The sequence below is a fragment of the Megascapheus bottae genome, chromosome 6 (genome assembly GCF_031878675.1).
Source record: "Megascapheus bottae isolate mThoBot1 chromosome 6, mThoBot2.hap1, whole genome shotgun sequence".
NCBI lineage: Eukaryota > Metazoa > Chordata > Mammalia > Rodentia > Geomyidae > Megascapheus > Megascapheus bottae.
Window position 1 is genome coordinate 21,988,163 of NC_143514.1, and position 20,194 is coordinate 22,008,356.

Consider the following 20,194-nt stretch of genomic DNA (forward strand, 5'->3'; position numbering starts at 1 on the left):
TTTTCCTTTGGTTATCTCATATTGTTACAGTGTCTGACTTTGTTACCTGATATATTGTATATATGTTTATTTGTTTACTTGAAATAGGAAAGGGAAGGGGGTGGAAACAAGATGATTTGGAGAGGGTGGGGGGAGGGAAATGGAGACAAATACATGAGAAGGGGTATCAACATGTGAGAAGTAATGTACCTTCTCTCTGGCGAATAAATAAACTGTAAATAAACCCTCTATATATTACTATAAAAATTATAATTAATTCCTCCAATGAGCTAGCAGTATTGTAAAATTTATAGTACACGTCTTTAGGATTAATCATTGTAGGTTTATATTTTTCATAAATGAAATCACATTAAATAAAATTAATTCATTCTCAGTGAATATCTCCAAATTTATCTTAGGACAATAAATAAATTTGCTTTGGAAAGCATCTCAAGTAGGCAGAAATTCTTCCTTTTTTTGCCACTCCTGGGGCTTGAACTCAGGGCCTGAGTGCTGTCCTTGGGCTTTCTCATGGCTAGAGCTCTACCAAATGAGCCACAGCACCATATCCGGCTTTCTCTATGTATGTGGTACCCAAGAATCAAACCCGGGTCTTCTGCATGCTAAGCAAGCACTCTTACCACTAGGCCAAGTCCCCAGTTCCAGAAATACCATTTTTTTGTAAGTAAAATTCAAAAAAGAATTCAACTGTCCTTGGAGTAATGTTTTGGTTAGCTCAGGGCTTGTGCACTGTCCTTGGGCTTTCTCAAGACTAGTGTTTTACCACTTGAGCCACACCACCACTTTTGGCTTTCACAGCACACTTCATCAGTATGTGGTACTGATGAATCCAACCCAGGGCTTCATGTATGCTGGGCAAGCACTCTACCACTAGGCTACTCGCCCAGCCTGTTTTGGTTCTTGAATACAAACAATGGCTTTTATTAATGAGAAGAAAACTCAGTTGACATCTGTACATTATTCCTGTTTCCAGAAAACTGCTCTGCTTTTACTTTCAGTTGCCTTTATTAAAGGAATTTGGAGATTTAATCTGTGCTATGAAATAACCCTGAAATACACTTCTTTTTAATGAAAACTCATGGGGTAAATCCATTCGTCATCATTCACAAAAACATAAGCTGGGAGGCTGAGATAGATAGAGAACTACAGATGCAGAGTGGGTGAATCCTTTCTAGTTTTTCTCAGATTAGGGTTAAACTGAGTCCAAACCCCTAGTTGGACACAATGACAAGTAACTTCAGGATCTGCATATCTGTTTGTGAGAACCTTGGGTAAGAATCTTGCTCTTAGGCTGGTAGTTTTCTCAGTGTTGGCCTGAGTCCAATAGTTCTGACTTTTAACATCAGACATTAGATTGCCATTTACAAACAATGTGCAGAATGTATCCCACTATATCCAGTTCTTACTACTCCACCCTGTGATTAGGACTTTATCATGTAGTTTAGTGTGATGTATCGTCAAGAATTTTCAGTGCTTTCAGGATTTTCCACAATGCCACATTTTATTTGCTGTTAACACTTGAATATTTTCAGGGTAGAGAGTTTTAATAAATATTCTTTCTAGGGCTATTCTCTCTATATTTTTATGATTCCCATCTGATAAGAATAGGTGGACACCTAAAGAAGAGCATTATTCAGTTTGGTAGATGATCTTAGTAATTATTGCCATTTTCTGGCATGTACCATAAGTGGCCCTCCAACTTCAAATAGTGTCTAAAACAGAAACAAACAAGGCATGTTACCCAAATTACATGGACAAATGTTATGTAGGTAAAAGAAAACCTCCTTGTTTGTTAGTTTAAAGCCAAATCTTACCATATCTCAAGTTCTTTGACTATTCCTGTACTTCACAGAGCAGGCATAGTCCCATTATGACATTCTGTCTTTCCTGGATAAACATCCACGATCTTTGACTGTTGTTTTGTTTTCATTGTGTGCTTTTATCATTTGTTTTTGTTTTGTTTTGTTTTGTTTGCTGTTTGAAAAGCTATTGCAGAACACTGGGACTCTGCTCCCTTTGCTCACAAAGTCTATTCTCCCACTAATTAGGAACTACGTTAAAGATGACAGGATGAGTTCACGCAAGAAATGAATATAGTTTCATTTTCACTGTTCCTCTTGCACAACATTTACTCCGGGGGCTGCCATTGGTGGTTTGATGCTCAGCCTGTAAAAGCAGGGCTGTCCCCGACGAGCCAGGCCAAAGAACTCAGGGCACTGGCAGCTGAGAACGTGTCCCCTGGCTGTAGAGCCCACCCACACCAGGTGAGTTCTGTGGGGAAACGTGGTCTTTTGTGTGCTATTCCCTTAAGGGATCGGCAACAGGGAGCTAGATCTCCAGCAATTTTGTTAGCCAGAGGGCTGGGCAGGGGTCAGGAGCTAAGGCAGCAGTGGGGTGGGAAGACCTGGGGACTCCGTGGCCTGTGACCCTCCAGACTGCTCTGGCAGCTCAGCTCCTAAGGCTCCTCCAGTCCCCAGGCAGCTGTGGGAGGTTTCCCCAGCACAGCAAATGCAGGAAGAGCTGCTTTCCTCAGGCGTCCAGCAGGGGCTGCAGCAAGGGCCCTGCGTGGGGACACCACCTCTTATGCCCTATTTCCCTCCTGGCACTGAGCGGGCCAACCTTAGCCCCAAACCCCAGCAGAGTCCCTTTCTTTCCAACCCCACCAATACCCTCAGTCCTCAAGTGCTTGTTTCCCTGATGGTATCTGCCTAGAACTGGAAAAGCGGAAAGCCAAAACAGTCTCCGCTAATCCAGTTGAGTCCTAAATGCCTAGCTTGCCCCTCTGTATGATGCCAGTTCATAGATTGCCTGCAATCTAACCGCTTGGACTATTTCATTTTCTCACTCTCACCAGTCGAATGTTACGAACAACAGTAAGGTTTCAGCCTGGGGTATATCCTGAACTGTTTAACACCTTTCAACAGCTCGCAGCGTAGTAGCTAGAATATGTGCTAGGGCGGGTGAGGTCAAGGAGTGGGGACAGAGTGGGTGGAGAGACGAAAGAAGGGCAAATGCGGTCCTAATATTCAATATACACATGTGCAAACAGAGCCAGGGAAACCGAGGAGATAGGCGGGATGAGGAGAGCCAGGAAAGGGATGGCATCGACAAAGATGCATTGTGCTCACCAAGTGACATGTTAGATTGAAACTCCTTTGGGCAACTTCTGAAAGATAATTGTTTTCAAATGTGTGAGCTATCCAAGAAGGACCCCAGTGTGCTTGTGTTCTTTAGAGAAAATCAGTTGGGGCTAGTTTTAATTTAATTGTATCTCCGTCTAACTGATAAGCAATAATAGCTTTTGGAAACCACAAAGCTTGTACATAACCTTCTTCTCCCATTTAACTTGGATTTGAAAGCCCTGTATTGGACATCTTAGACCTGCAATCAGAGACCAGGGAGGAGGAGAAAGAAGGACGGGAAGGAGAGAAGAGAGAGGGGGGAGGGGGGAAAGAAGAAGAACAGGGAGAGAAAGGGAGTAACAGGGGAAAGATAGCGAAAGGGGAGAAAGAGGAGGAGGAAGAGAAGAAGGAGTAAAACTAAGATGAAAGAAGAGAAAAAGAGTAGAAGATAGGATAGGAAGGAAAGGAGAGGAAAAAGAAAAGGAAGGACATGAAGTTGGGGAGAGAAAAGGGAAGGAAGGAAGGAAGGAAGGAAGGAAGGAAGGAAGGAAGGAAAAAGAAGAAAGAAGAAAGAGAAGGAAAGTAACAAAAATGTACAATCTTATCCTTTTCCCAGTGCTTGCTTGCTTGCTTCCTCTCTCTCTCCCTCTCTCTCTCTGTTTTCTTTTCTTTCTTTCTTTCTTTCTTTCTTTCTTTCTTTCTTTCTTTCTTTCTTTCTTTCTTTCTTTATCAGTCATGGGGTTTGAATTCAGGGCCTATCTCTGAGCTCTTTCAATCAAGGCTAGTGCTCTACCAGTTTGAGCCATAGACCACTTCCAGTTTTGGGGGGATTAATTGTAGATAAGCGTCTCATAGACTTTCCTGCCTGGACTGGCTTTGAACCACAATCCTTAGATCTGAGTAGCTAGAATTACAGGTGTGAGCCACTAGTGCCTAGTTTCCCAGTGCCTTCTTAAACATTAAACTTAAAGAAAAGCAATCTTGAGTTTCTCCTGTGACTAATACAGTAGTTAAAAGGTCATGGCTTACCTTATTCTTTGTGTTTTCTAACAGTTACAGAAGAAAGGAAGTTTTACAGAGTAAGTCTATGAAGAAGCCAATTGGTGGTCAGGTGTTTTTTGTTGTTGTTCTCGTTATGTTGTTTCTTTTTTCTTTCTTTTCTGACAGTCATTTTCTTCCTTAATCTGGTTTCCTTAGTACTTTATAATTTTCAGGACGTAGTGACACTTATTAACTCTGTCGTCTCACCTATTTACTGGAGGGAACAGGACAGTCCTCTTGTAAAACTGAAAAGGTTTTGAGAGCCTGATTTTTCATTAACCTGTATGGTAGTGAATCAGGCAGAAACTTTTTTTTCTTATTTTTCCCAGTCCTAGGGCTGAAACTCAGGGCCTGGGCACTGGCCTTGGACATTTTTTTTTCTCAAGGTTAGCACTCTGCCACCTGAGCCACAGCACCACTTCCAGCTTTTTCTGCATATATGGTACTAAGGAATTGAACCCAGGTCTTCGTACATACTAGACGAGCACTCTACCACTAGGCTACACTCTGTGGCCCGGAACTGTTTATACTGATGACAAGATAATGAAGGTATACAGAGGTAGCTTCTCTTTCCAGATCTAAGTCAGTGAATGATGGGAACCCTGGGGTTTCAATGGATCCTTGTCTTCTTCATATTCAAACTGATTCCTGCCTGGGAGCTAGGGAACTGATTCTATCCAAAGCTAATCCCTTACCTGGGTTTAGAATGTCACTCTTCTCAGCCTGGTAGGTACTGAATTTTAAAAAAACATTTGCCTAATACTATATATCAAATATGATTGACATAATCCACAAATAATATGTAGTATCTAATTCCTTCATAACCAACTGCAGTATTTCTAAGGACAAGAGGTAATAATGAGTGTGATATACTGACTGCATAAAATCCTTTACTGTCTGAAATTTTAGCAGTCAAATTTGCATTCTTTTATAAGAATGAACATCATTCTTTTGACCCATTTTACATTCTTTATTAGGCCATGCTTAATTTATTCTAGCACTGGGCCAGGAGTTTGACCTAGCAGTAGAGTGTTTGCCTAGCATGCACGAAGACCCGGGTTCAATTCCTTGGTACTGCATACATAGAAAAAAGCTGGCAGTGGTGCTGTGCCTCTAGTGGTAAAGCTCTAGCCTTGAGAAAGTCCAAGAACAATGCTCAGGCCCTGAGTTTAAGGCCCAGGACTGGCAAAATAAATATTCTAGCACTGTCTTGTTCATGTTACTATCACAGTGCTTCTGTTCTTATGCTGCCATAATGATATGTTGTCTATTTATTCTAGCATACAAACAGATCTTGAGATTCTCAGGATTACTCAGATTACCTTTTATCTTTCAATTTCTGTTCCTCTTTTCCACTGTGATAAACTACTGGTATTCATTTAGGCACATAACAGCCTACTAGAGAGACTGAAAGTTATCAGTCTTCTTTGGTGAATAAGCTGACTAGAAGAGAGAGTGTGAGCAGAGTTACTATGCAATTACAAATCATCCAAGAGATGTACTGAAAAAAAGAGATAGACTAGCCTTTCCCTTCCTGATAGGAAGGTACCTGTGACAATGACCTATTTTGACCAGGAGGGAATGGGTGGGGTTGGGACACATAGGGAAGACTGATGAAATGGTTGACATTGTAGAAGATGCATTTTACTCACAAACTGACACGTTGAATTGAAACAGCCACTGAAAGATAGTTAAAAAATACAATTTTTAAAATAAATTAACTTTAAAGAAACAAGACACACACATTTTACAAATGAGAAGGTGATAGTACATGCTCCTGGAGCTGCCACTAGGTCTCGTATTCTATTAATCTTGTATTCTTTCTTCTGTTTCTTCAGGGGGAGGTACAAGTTAACATGGCATCAGGATGCAACATGACAGCCCCCATTTGTCTAGTGGAAAATGAGAAGGAGCAGCTAATGGTGAACCCTAAAGCAGTCAGGGTTCTTGAGAAGATTACACAGCCTGTGGTGGTGGTGGCCATTGTAGGAATGTACCGTACAGGAAAATCCTACCTGATGAACCAGCTTGCAGGAAAGAACCATGGTAAGTGTTTTCTTAGGGTAGGAGCCATCTGTGGAGCTCATTGATAATGCAAAGTAATCATGCCTGTTATATGATCAGGAAGAATCTGACTCCCCCGAGGGAAAAAAAAACCTGCAATGTTTGCTTTTAAGATTGTCATGAAAGCTTGTAATTTTAAATCCATACACCTATAAGATCTTACTCTACTCACATGAAAAACGAGAATTTTTGTTATTCCATTTAGTGGACTACATGAGTAGTATTCTGGTGCAATCCAGTCTTACCTTCTCAGTTCCTATGATTATTCTTTCCTTCCACATAATTTTGTTAAGGCTGTAGAATCAGCAAAAATGTCACCCAGTATATTTTATTTATAGAAGTAGAATGAAGAGAGGTTGTAAGATGTAAGGAAAGCAATAAAGAATTCATTTTCTAAAAAAATAATTATGCTGTATAATTTTTAACAATTTGATGAGCCTACAAACCATAAGCCTTCTAAATATGGTAGAAAATGTTTCAATATTACTATTTGTATTTTATATTTTATTAAATGCAGGGTGATTTTTTGTTTTATTTTAATATAAGTAGTTGTACAAAGGAGTTGCCATTCAACAAAGCAGTTTATGAAAGCAGTGGGTCTTGATCCATGTGGGTGATTTTCTTAAATAAGGTCATTGTATTTCCTTCTTTATGACTTCCAGAGAATCTGTCCTGAGTCCTATTAATCCTCTGCCTATGAAAGCTCCCCCTTCCTCATATTTCACATCTTGTCTGCATTATCTTAAAAGACAGAATGGTGCAATAGTATATTCTCAGAACTTAAACACACTCATGATACTTTCTTCCCTTTGGATGCAGGTTTCCAACTGGGAAGTACAGTGAGATCTCAAACAAAGGGCATCTGGATGTGGTGTGTGACCCACCCCACCAAACCACAATTCACCTTGGTCCTTCTGGACACTGAGGGCCTGGGTGATGTGGAGAAGGTGAATCAGAATCATGGAAGATTCTCCGTTGGCAGTCTTTCTTATCATTTAATTTGTCACCTTAACTAAATTTCCACTGCTTAATCCAGTTCCTAAAATCTACAAATCCAGTTATGAATTGAGGCTAAATTCTATTTCCTTGAGCTACTCTGATAAATCCTAATATTTAATGTATTATTATTCTTTAAAAAGAACTTTCCTCCTTTTTCTTACTCTGTTGGAAGCAGATCACCAGGTATGGCCCATTCTTCATTCTTTATTACTCCTGGGCATCAAAGCCAGGGTCTTGTGCATCCTAGACAGTGTTCTACCAATGTGCTACAATCTCAATCTAGCATTGACATATTAATGTGAGTCAGTAGTGACATTAAAGTTTACCCCTGACAGAGAGAGGTAGCATCTACATATTCTATTGGAGATTCTTCTTCAAAGAAGAGTTTTCCTCTATTCTGTCAACTGTTCATTTATTCAATCATCCCTATCCGCATAAAAGACAGCTTTTTTTTGGGGGGGGGTCATGAGTTAGGACTGTGGGCCTGGTTACTGTCCCTGAGCTCTTCAGCTCAAGGCTAGCACTCTACCTCTTGAGCTATAGCACCACTTCTGGCTTTTTCTGTATATGTGGTACCAAGGAATAGAACCTAGGGTGTCAAGCATGCTAGGCAAGCACTCTACCACTAGACCAAACTTGTGGCATAAAAGAAAGCTTTGATTTATGCTTTTTAAGAAGATACTAGATTTTAACAAAGAAGAGCCTTGCATACATACAAGTATGCTTACCACTGATCCCCTATACCTTGCTTTTGTTTTTGTTCCACTTTAGATATTGTGAAGTGTTTTTAGTTTGTTGTCTGTGTTATAGTAAAATACCCTTTGCAACTATGAATGTGATGCAATTTCATAAATACTAACTGAAGAGATCTATTCTATGGATCCAGCAATAAAAGGTAAGAGCCTAATTCAGGAGCCAACACACATTTTGTATAACCTGCACAAGATGCAAAGATATCCAGAAATGGTCATATAACCTAGGTATATGGGTCAGAGAAGTTTCCTAGAGGTAAGGACATTCTAGCTGTCAGGCCAAAAGGACTTTGAATCTAATAATACAGTATAAATCGCTTTTGTCTAAAATTACTCACTGCCTCTGTAACTTGTGGTGGGCATTGAGAAGTACTTAATTATTTTTTTCATATTACAAATGTATGTTTATTCAAAAATAAGCCGGGCACAGGGGCTGATGCTTGTAAACCTAGCTACTCAGAGGCTGAGATCTGAGGATGGTGGTTCAAAGCTAGCCCAGGCGGGAAAGTGCATGAACTCTTTTTTTGTAATGTATAAAGGGGTTACAGTTATATTCACCAGATAGTAGGTACATTACTTCTCACACATTGATACCCCTTTTCATGCTTTTGTCCCCATTTCCCTCTCCCCATTCCCTCTTAATCATCTTGTTTATTAAGTGAAGTAAGCCAGACCCAGAGGAACATAGGCTCAATGGTTTCCCTCATTTGTAATCATTACTACACACCTAGGACTCTTCTAGCAGAGGATTACAATAGTGCAAAACCTAGACATATAAGGCCACATAGGATGAGGCTAAATGAAAGGATCTCCAGGATATGGAAACAAGAGCTTTATCTTGTGTGATAGTTGTTCTTAATGTACTATGTTATTTCTCTTCTCCTTTGTTGCCCTTTGGTTAATCTTATGTTGTTACAGTATCTGACTTTGTTACCTGGTATATTATTTACACATTTATTTGTCTATTTAAAATTGGAAAGGGAAGGGGGGAAAACAAGATGAGTAGTACTTAATTTTACTTTCTTATATTTCACGGTCTATCTTATCTTACTCTGAATCTTGTTTCTGGTTTTATCTTTCAACCTTTCCCACATGCTCATTGCTTCCGCCAAATGATATGACTATGTAATACACATGCATGACTTATACTTTCTAATCTGTCTGGTATTGGTTTTTACCATATGTATGATCTTTTAATCCCTAACTATGCATACTATCATTTGTTAAAAATGAAGCACTTTGAAACAGCAACTATCATCCCAGTAACACACTCATATGTGTGAAGCTGCAAAGCATTTTCTCCTATTTAATAAAAATGTCTATTTTCGGCCAGGAGTTTAGCCTAGTGGTAGAGTGCTTGCCTAGCATGCATGAAGACACAGGTTCAATTCCTCAGTACCACATGCATAAAAGAAGAACTAGAAGTGGTTCTGTGGCTCAAGTGGTAGAGTTCTAGCCTTGAGAAAGCTCAAGGACATTGCTCAGGCCCTGAGTTCAAGTCCCAGGTCTGGCAAGAAAAAATGTCTATTTTACCTCCCACAATAAAATTTTAGTGTATTATGGGCAGAGAAGATAATCTTGGATATATATGTATATATAGTGCATGTATTTGCATAAAATATATAATGACTAATATTGTTATCTCCTACTGTATGTAGGGGCTGGAGAAAATATTTTATATATGCATAGAAAATATCATTCATTCCAAGAAAACCAAAGACACTGTTAATGAAAAGGAAGTATACATAGGATATTTTTTTAAAACTTTGATCTTCCTTGTATTCTGCTCTATTTCAACTGAAGTTCTCCATGAACAATAAATGAAAGACTGACACAAGTATCCTTCCATGTTCCTTGCCCTCATGTGCTTTCCAGGGTGATCCTAAGAATGACTCATGGATCTTTGCCTTGTCGGTTCTACTCAGCAACACATTTGTCTACAACAGTATGGGCACTATCAACCAGCAGGTGCTGGAGCAGCTATTGTATCCTTCCTGGAAAAGAATAGTCATATTGTATTGAGTTTAGAAAAAGAACAACTAACCCCGTGTCTTTAAGTGACTCAGTTCTGGTTGAGGGGGATACCTAACACAACATGGAATGTTACCATGGAATGTTTGTAGGTGAGATCGGAAACTTGTGTACGATGTACAGTGTTTTTCATTCCTTAGCTAAGATCCTAGCTATGTAACTGAACTAACAGAGCTAATCAGGGCAAAGTCTACCAGAATGTCTGATGAAATGGAAGACTCTAATGAATTTGTGAGTTTCTTTCCAGACTTTGTCTGGGCTGTTCGGGATTTCATTCTGGAGCTGAAGTTAGATGACCAGCCCATCACGGAAGATGAGTATCTGGAGAATGCCTTAAAGCTTGTTCCAGGTATCGGAATGAAGCCTGGGAAGGGAAAGGTTCAGTAGGGTGGTGGGATATTCTAAACCCTTTCAATCAGCATTAGTAGTATATGTTTATTTGAGATTGGATTGTGCTGTAATATGATGCACTAATTATTGAAAAGTGACTGCTAACAGTTATTAAAGATCTTTTAATATAATGACTCCATTTCTACTTTATAGTATGTTAGTATTGATATAGTATGCTAGTATATGATAAGAATTCTCTTACCTAAAAAAGTTAAATGTAATTCAAGAGAGCATTATAGGAAAGAATACATGCAAGCAAACATGTAACGGAATATTGGATCAACTCCCATTACTTATATATAATAAAAATGCAGTGTTTTAGAATAAAACAGAAGCTGGGAGCATGGTCTAGTGGTAGAATGCTTGCCTAGCATGCATGAAGTCCCAGATTCAATTTCTCAGCATCACATACAAAGAAAAAGTCAGAAGTGATGCTGTGGCTCAAGTGGTAGAGAACTAGCCTTGAGAAAGCCCAAAGACAATGCCTAGGTCCTGAGTTCAAGTCCCAGGACTTGCAAAAAAACCCAATAAAACTAAACAAATAAAAAAACAGAACCAGCAGTATGGCAAATAAATTAATAAATAACAGCTTTACTTAATATGTTGTATCTGAACATTTAAAATACCATGTTCTAGTGAAATAGTTCACCAACAGACCTATAGACAAATAAAATATTGCACAAAGAAAATGTTTTGGGGGCCGGGCGAATGGCCTAGTAGTAGTATGCATGCCTAGTATGCACAAAGCCCTAGGTTCGATTCCCAGAACCATATACAGAGAAAAAGCCGGAAGTAGCACTGTGGCTCTAGTGGCAGAGTGCTAGCCTTGAGCAAAAAATGTCCAAGGACAGTGCCCAGGCCCCAGAACTGGCAAAAAAAAGATGAAAAAAGGAAAAAAAGAAAATATTTTGTTTTTTCATCTGAACAATTAATAAAATAACAGATACTTCTATGCTTGTTCAAGAGGTATTACTCGAAAATCTTCAGATGGAATATAAAATCACTAAAAAGCATAGAAATATTGGAACAAATTATTTAAGACCAATTAACATCATGAAAAAAATTATCCCAATTATAATCCATCCAATAATATTGAAAGGTGCACATATTAAGTTTTTTAAAGTAAGTGCTTCATGTAAAAAATGGAAATTTGGTAAGCATAGAATTACAGGTAATAAAATGGATAAATTTTTAAATTATAATTATTTTCCACAGTATAATTTACTAATATGTTTACTAACATTCCTCAATGGAAGAATAATATATAGCAAATACTTAAGAAAAAGATCTGATGTTTCTTTTGAATAAGACTGTGAATTTTTAATTTACATTACTCTCTTCATTTGTCAGCCTTATACTTAATGAATTAAATATTTCAGATTTGTTAAATATACTATATTATCAAAATGGAGTGTCTTGTGCATTTGAAAAAACAGTATAAAAAAGACGATATATTTTTAGATATCATTTTATTCAGTCTTTCAACATTTATTGATCAGTTCTTATACTAGTTGTTCACACTGTGTCTGTGAAGCTTCATACAATAATTTAAAGAATGAAGAGTTCTCCAGATTACATCTAAGTTAACTTTACTCTTCAAAATGTTCTGTGGAAGTAGTCTTTAAGCAATTTGTGGTATGTGTTTATATTTGGTAGATATTCCTAACAGCTTCTCCGTTCTGATCAGAATATTATATATCCTCTTTCTAACATTTTTCCCCTACTGGCACCTTATTTTTTCCTGGTACAATTTTGTCTTACATTTCATTTGTGACAAGGATACAATACAATAAGAAAACTGCTTCTAACCATTTTGTTTCACTAATCACTCGGTAAATATTTGCTAAATTCTTCATGTATGAGACTTTCACTAGAATAGGGAGACCAATCCCCCCCATTTGTGAACAGATGACATGCTCAGTCTTCAAAATTGTTTGTTGCCTTTTGCTTCTGTGCACAAGGTTGGTTTGCAATGAAGTATGATGTGATTAGAGTGGGCAATTTCAAGTCAGTGATGTAAAATCTCTGCCCTTCCCCATGATCAATTTTTTCCTTTTATTGTTACAGGCAGGAATTTGAAAATCCAAAATGCCAACTTGCCTAGGGAGTGTATCAGGCATTTCTTTCCAAAACGCAAATGTTTCGTCTTTGATCGACCTACAAAAGAAAATGAGTTCTTAGTTCATATTGAAGACTTGCCAGAAGACCAGCTGGATTGTAATTTCCGAATGCAATCACAAAAATTCCGTTCCTACATCTTTACCAATGCAAAACCCAAGACCTTAAGAGAGGGAATTATTGTCACTGGGAAACGTGAGTCTCCTTTGTTCCTGGACATGTCTCTCTTCTTAATCCCATGGAGTAAAGCTTGATTAAATTTTCACATATGTAAAGAATATAGGAAAAAAGTCCATGCTATGCAGATAATTTCATCTTCACTAACTATTGTCTCTCTACATGAAACTTTATTGAAATAGAATGCATCTTAAGAAACTACTCCACTGATCATATAAGGGCCAACTGATTCTAAAGATTAATACCTGTGTTTCAGGTTAAGCAACTTGGGCAAATGTTCTTCTATATTGATAGAAAAATATGTTGTGAAATAAAGAAGATGCCAAGTTCCTAAAGGTTCATTTGGCCTTTAAAACCAAAATTTAGTTAAATCCTAGCTACAAAAGTGGCTTATGGACATGAACAGTATGCACACATAATGCTAAGTCCTGTCATAAGAGTCTTGTCAACTCTATACACAGATTTTCATTCTTATTTAGAATTGGATCCCAAAAGTTAAATCATTTGTTTCATTTACAAACTTCATTCACTTTCATATACTTTGAATAATCTTTTTTTAAAAAAATTTTCTGGATAGAATACATTGATTATACTGGTGGTTATCAATGATTTTGATTGTAATGTACAAATTAAGAGTCCGAAAGAAAAGAATGAACAGGAAAACCCATGCTACCTTGTCAAAAAGATAAAGAAATTTTGGGGTCGGAGTTTGGCCTAGTGGTAGAGTGCTTGCCTAGCATACATGAAGACCTAGGTTTGATTCATCGCTACCACATACCTAGAAAAGCCAGAAATGGTGTGTGGCTTAAGTGGAAGAGTGCTAGCTTGAGGAAAAAGCCCAAGGTCAGTGCTCAGGCCCTGAGTTCAAGCCCCAGGACTGGCAAAAACAAAAAAAGATAAAGGAATTTTATACCAGTTACTTAGGAATCAAAGATTGGGAATGTAATGGATTGAGGTTATCTAGGGCAAAAATAAGCAAGGAGATATCTCAATCAGTCACTGGGCAAGATAGTTTATGCCTGTTAATCCAGCCAGGCAGAGAGGATAAATAGGAGGCTCACAAGCCATGATTGCACAGGTATAAACAAAAGATGCTATCCTTAAAATAACTTCAAGAGCAGAAGGGGGGCTGGGAGTGTGGTTTAGTGCTAGAGTACTTCCCTAGTATGCATGAAGCACTGGGTTCAATACCTCAGTAACACATAAACAAGAAAAGACAGAAGTGGTGTATGGCTCAAGCGGTAGAATGCTTGCCTTGAGCCAAAGAAGCTCAGGGACAGCGCCTGGGCACTGAGTTTTTGCACTGGCAAAAAAAAAAAAAAAAAAAAAAGCAAAAAGGGTTGGTGGCATGTTTTTGTTGGTATAGCCCCTGTTTAGTAAACTCAAGGCCTTGCGTTCAAAGCATATTATCACCAAAAAATGACTGAAGGTTGTTTTAGGTCTTAATGTTTTTGTGAACTGTAATTCTTAGACTAAAACAAAAGGATAGCTTGATATTTATCCCTAAATTATTTGGATCATCCAGGACTGGGGACACTGGTGGAGACTTATGTGAATGCTATCAACAGTGGAGCAGTGCCATGTTTGGAGAATGCTGTGACTACTCTGGCCCAGCAGGAAAATTCAGCAGCTGTGCAGAAGGCATCTGACCACTACAGCCAGCACATGGCACAGCGATTGAGTCTCCCCACTGACACGCTCCAGGAGCTGTTGGATGTGCATGCAGCCTGTGAGAGAGAAGCCATCGCAGTCTTCATGGAACTCTCTTTCAAGGATGACAAGCAGGAATTTCAAAAGAATCTAATGGTACGTTGTCTTCTGCTCTGTCTTTCTTGACTTCCCCTTTTGGAATGACACTTAAAACTCATTGTTTTAATCCTATGGATCATTTCCTACCTCTGCTTTTAGGAGTCTGGAATTTTATGAGTGCCAGGATTCCTACAGGCTGAGGGATAACAGACGTTTCTTTTATATAGTTCTGTTATATAATAAGTTAGAATACGGTTGCCAATTTAATAAGGCAAGCACCAGTGACTCATGCCATAATCTTAGCTATTCAGAGGCTGAGATTTAAGAATCATGGTTCATTGCCAATCTGGGCAGGAAAATCCATGATACTCTTATCTTCATTTAAACATCAGAAGTCCAGAACTAGAGCTGTGGCTTAAATGGTGCTATCCTTCTGCAAAAAGCTAAGGAACAGAGCGCAGGCCCTGAGTTCAAGCCCCAGGATTAGCATAAGAACAAGCCAAATGTGCATTGATATATAGTTCTGTGTGTGGATGCTGGGTGAGCCACAGAGCTCTGCCCAGGGCACCCAAAGTCCAGCCTCTGCAATCAAGATAAAAGCACAACCTAAACGTTTATTGTATGGCTTTATATTCTAATATGCTCATTGCAAGTATTAATGGTTTCAAAAGCCTGAATAGATGTGAAACTTCAGTGATGAGCGTTATTTTTTAATATATGCATTTTTATCCTTGCAACACAAATCCAGTGATAACTCTCCTTCTAACCACATTCCACTTGCTAATGCTTGTTTTATGGCTTTATTGTTCTTTTATTTTTTATTGTCAGGGTAATGTCTAGAGGGGTTACCGTTATATTTGCCAGATAGTAGGTACATTAACTCTCACACATTGATACCCCTTCTCATGTTTTTGTCCCCACTTCCCTCTCCCCACCCCTCCCAATCATCTTGTTTTCCCACCTTCCCTTTCCTATTTCAAATAAACAAATACACATATGTACGATATACTGGGTGACAAAGTCAGATACAGTAACAATATGAGATTATCTGAAGGGCAACAAAAGAGAAGAAATAACATAGTATATTAAGAACAACAATCACACAAGATAAAGCTCTTATTTCCATATCCTAGAGGTCCTTTCATTTAGTCTCATCCTATATGACCTTATGTACCTAGGTTTTGCACTATTGTAATCCTCTGCTAGGAGAGTCCTAGGTGAGGGAAACCATGGAGCCTATGTTCCTTTGGGTCTAGCTCACTTCCCTTAATATGATTTTTTTCTAAGTCTTTCCATTTCCTTGCAAATGGGGTGATATTATTCTTTCTGATGGCAGCACAGAATTCCATTGTGTATAAATACCACATCTTCTTGATCTACTGAGGGGCATCTGGGATGGTTCCATATCTTCACTATGGTAAATAATACTGCAGTGAACATTATTGTGCTAGAGGCTTTAGTATGTCCTTGTTTCTAGACGTTTGGGTAAATATTGCTTTGTTGTTCTTGATCACTGTGCTTTTGAAAGAATTGTGTAGATCCTGCTATTGAATCTCATCATTTTACAGAGAAGGAGCCTGGCTCCCAGAATATTCAGGGACTTTCCAAGATTATTCAAAAATTGTTTTCAGAAGTGGTAATGAATGACTCCTTCCCATGACCAGTGTACTCTGAGCCCTTCGCCTTACTGTTTCCATGAAGATATTGTAGGCTTCCTTTCTAATAGCTTTTTTTACTGTCTTCCTATGGTTTTAACAGGATACAATAGAGAGAAAGAAGGAAGAGTTCATCCTGCAGAATGAGGAAGCATCTGCCAAATACTGCCAAACCAAGCTGAAGGAAATTTCTAAGTCTTTAATGGAAAGCATTTCCAGAGGAACTTTCTCTGTACCTGGAGGGCACAATTTCTATTTGGAAAGCAAGAAGAAGGTTCAGCAGGATTATAAGCTAGTGCCAAAGAAAGGAATAAAGGTGAGGAAGAAGGACTAGGGGGTGAATTGTCCTTAGTCATAGAATCTCATTTCTAAAGAAAATAGAATCATGTAAGAAGAAAGTCTGGGGGCTAGGAGTTTGGCCTAGTTGTAGAGTGCTTGCCTAGCATGCATAAAGACCGGGGTTCAATTCCTTGGTACCACATACATAGGAAAAAGGCCGGAAATGGTGCTGAGGCTCAAGTGGTAGAGCTCTAGCCTTGAGAAAGTCCAAGGACACTAGACACTAGTGCTCAGGCCTGAGCTCAAGCCCAAGACAGGGAAGAAGAAGAAGCACAGGAGAAGGAGGAGGAGGAGGAGAGGAATAAGAAGGTGGTCTGCATTTTTTTCTATATCCACAATTACTTACTCTTAATGAAACCATCAATAATCCCGGAAAAAGTAGAATTTTTTTCATAGATCAAACAATGCCATTGTTTCTTAGTTAAATTGATGAGACTTAAATTTAAAACACCCCTTTGTTATGTTCTCAAGAAACAGTCTTACCTCAGATATAAATAACAATTGAATTTAACAAGATAAGGTGTGTCATCCTGGAATGAACAGCAAGTAAAACCAACGATGGGATTCAAATGGTAATATTAGTGTTAAAAATGCTCACACAAATAGAAAACCATATTTTATGTTTCATTGTGTTTTTTTTTCTTTTCACTTAATTTAACTCAGGGTGTTTCATGTAGTCAAGGCTGGCTTCCAACACACATCATTTCCCCTCAGCCTCTCCAATGCTACAATTACATCTGTGTGCCACTGTGCTTCAGTTATATTATATCATGAATATTTAATAACCTATACTTTCACACCACTTGGAAAATAATGATAGAATTTTCAGAAAAAATGCTATCAATTAGTACTAATATTATCCAAGTTTTGTGAGAATTGTGAGGCATAGAGAAGCTAACAAGTTGTAAATTCCTAGAGCCTATAATTGGGAAAGCTGGTAGGACAATTCATAGGCTAAAACTCCAGAGGCAGCTCAGGAAAACCTTCAAGAGTAGAAGGAAGGTCATGATGAAACATCAGAGGATTCAATGTAGGTCAAAAAATAATACAGGTATCCTGGTAGAAGAATAGAATGTAGGGATATATTGCTTGTTTTGGGTGGTACTGGGTTTTGCTCTCAAGGGTTCCTACTTGCTCAGCTTGCTTTCTTGGCTGATATGTTCCCATTTATCCTATGCTTCTAGTTTAGCTCTTTGTTGGTTATTTTTGAGATGAAGTCTCCCAGATTTTTCTGCCTAGGCTTGCTTTAAATGATGATCCCCTATGTGTCAATATCTGAGTTGCTAGGATTTGCAGGCATGAGCCACCAGTGCCCAGCCAGAAGGTACACATTTTGGGTACATCTAAATCTCATTGATAAGCTGGAATAGCAACGGACTTTCAAAGGAAAAAAGGCTGGAAACGGGGTGATGGTGACTCATGCCTGTAATCCTAGCTACTCAAGAGGCTGAGATCTGAGCATCTCAGTCCAAAGCCATCAGGAAAGTATATGAGACTCATCTCCAGCTAACCACCAGAAGACCAGCAATGACCCTGTGGCTCAAACAGACTTTTTTGTTGCTTAACATAGTCCACTTGTTTATTGGTCTTCTAGGCAAATGAGGTCCTCCAGAACTTCCTGAAGTCCCAGGATGCTATAGAAAAATCCATCCTACATTCAGACAAAGCTCTCACTGATGGAGAGAAGGCCATAGCAGGTACTGGAGAAGGCACAGCTTTCAGAAGAGGGGGTTGGTTCCTGAAAACCCTTACTGACAGACATGAAGGACTTTATGAAAGGGGTATCCTGTTCTACACTGGAATGCACACAATGCTAAATCTGAAAAATAAGAGGCCAGGTCTAGTCATACTCAGCCAGGGTGGAAACACATTTCCACATCATTATGACACGTACCTAGGTTTGTTTGCTGGAAGAATTCAGAGAGCATTTGGCCTCTGAGCCCAGGAGGCGAGGGTTAGGGTTTGACTCCTGTTGTTTTTCTTCTCTAAAACCAATGTGGAGTAGCTGAGCGGGCTGCAAAGGAGGCAGCTGAGCAGGAGCAGGAGCAGCTAAGACAGGAACAGAAGGAGCAGCAGCAAAGGCTGGAGGCCCGAGAGAAAAGCTACAAGGAAAATCTGGCCCAGCTACAGGAGAAGATGGAAAGGGAAAGAGATAACCTGATAAGAGAGCAGGAAAAGAAGCTGGAACACATGCTGAAGGTGAGTCTAGATGGGGTGTGGACCGGATCACCAGGATAATTGTGAACCTGCCATGGCCCAGCACCTCCCACTCTCCTGAGAGAATCACCGGGAGCTAAGAGCATTTGTGTTCCTACTACCCAGGGACCATGAGGAAGCACTAGACAAATGAATCAAAGAGCCCTCTGGTGGAGGGGGGGAGGTAGAGACAGAAGGGTGGGGGAGAGAGAGAGACAGGGAGACAGAGAGACAGAGAGACAGAAAGAGAAGAGACAGAGAGAGGGAGATGAGAGACAGAGAGACAGAGAGACAGAAGGAGATGAGAGAGAGAGAGAGAGAGAGAGAGAGAGAGAGAGAGAGAGAGAGAGAGAGAGAGAGAGAGAGAGAGAGAGAGGAGATCCTTAGCTTCTAGGTTGCTAAGGACAAACTTCTGATATTCAGTAGGTTCTGTTTTCAAGGTTTTCCTTTTCATTCTATAGATACAAGAAGAAATGCTTAATGAAGGATTTAAAAATAAATATAAAGAAATGACTATGGAGATACAGCAACTGAAAGAGATGATGGAAACAACCAAAAAAGAGAAGTCACAGGCTGCAGACTTCTTTAATAGCCTTGGTGATATGTGTTTTACATCAGTGCCAGGTCCTGTGGGTATTGTAGCTGGTGTCTTTTCAAAAGGGTTAAGCTCTATAATGAAATAGAGTCAGGATTGCTATTAGGAAATGATAATGAAGGCTATTCTTTTGTCTGAGTCTTAATTTTCAAGTTGATATCATGCTATTTTTTAAACTTTCCAAACAGGGGATGCAGGATGGAGGATGTTAAGCAAATGCAGTCATTGTATTTAATACATATTATAGTAAAAAATGAATCATATGCTTGTGACTAGGCACCAGAGGGAAAAATGGGGGGAAAATAAAGGAAGGGGTGACATTAGCCAATAAATACTGTATTCATAACCTGAATTATGGAACTGTAACCCCTTTATAAAACTCCTTAATAATAATAACAATTGAGTGTAAAAGTATAAAGAACAAAAAGTACATATGATATTAATTAAATACCTCAATGGAAGTAAAAAAAGTAGCTTAAACATATTAGGACTTGGTGTACAAAATCAGTCAAATTAGCATAACTAATGAGAAGATTAGAAGACATAATCAAAGAAAATACTTGCCTAGTAATACATCAAAATTACCTAAAGATAATAAAATATTTGAAGTAAAAAGTTGTCCATAAAAAGGTTAATGAATTGTAATAATTAGTACACATCCAGGACTCTCCTAGCAGAGGATTACAATAGTGAAAAACCTAGGTACATAAGGTCACATAGGATGAGACTAATTGAAAGGATCACTAGGATATGGAAATGCCAGAAGAGGTGCTGTGACTCAAGTGGTAGAGCGCTAACCTTGAGAAAGCTCAAGGACAGTACTCAGGTTCTGAGTACAAACCCTGGGACTGGCAAAAAAAAAAAAAAAGTAAATGAAGGACTATAGAATAAAAGTAAAACTAAGAAGAACTCTTTAAAGTATTACTAAAAGAGACACTTTTTAGATTGGTAAAATCAAAATGTAGA

General features: G+C 38.8%; 1 protein-coding gene across 1 annotated transcript; it reads left to right on the forward strand.

Moving 5' to 3' along the window:
• Positions 1-2,185: 2,185 nt before the first annotated feature.
• LOC150061537 (guanylate-binding protein 7-like) lies at positions 2,186-19,655 on the forward strand. The gene is made up of 12 exons (XM_090334451.1): positions 2,186-2,264; positions 4,176-4,201; positions 6,002-6,209; positions 7,047-7,174; positions 9,854-9,963; positions 10,162-10,358; positions 12,467-12,712; positions 14,220-14,500; positions 16,202-16,414; positions 18,032-18,134; positions 18,443-18,636; positions 19,095-19,655. The coding sequence occupies exons 3-12, from the start codon at positions 6,020-6,022 to the stop codon at positions 19,314-19,316; spliced, it is 1,884 nt and encodes a 627-aa protein (XP_090190577.1). The 5' UTR covers positions 2,186-2,264; positions 4,176-4,201; positions 6,002-6,019; the 3' UTR covers positions 19,317-19,655.
• The last annotated feature ends 539 nt before the right edge of the window (positions 19,656-20,194 follow it).

Excerpts from the sequence above, each read along its gene's own strand:
- LOC150061537 (XM_090334451.1), top strand. The coding sequence starts at position 6,020 with ATGGCATCAGGATGCAACATGACAGCCCCCATTTGTCTAGTGGAAAAT. Across the intron at positions 12,713-14,219 it reads AATTATTGTCACTGGGAAAC|GACTGGGGACACTGGTGGAG; the intron begins GTGAGTCTCCTT and ends TGGATCATCCAG. Across the intron at positions 18,135-18,442 it reads TGGAGAGAAGGCCATAGCAG|CTGAGCGGGCTGCAAAGGAG; the intron begins GTACTGGAGAAG and ends AATGTGGAGTAG.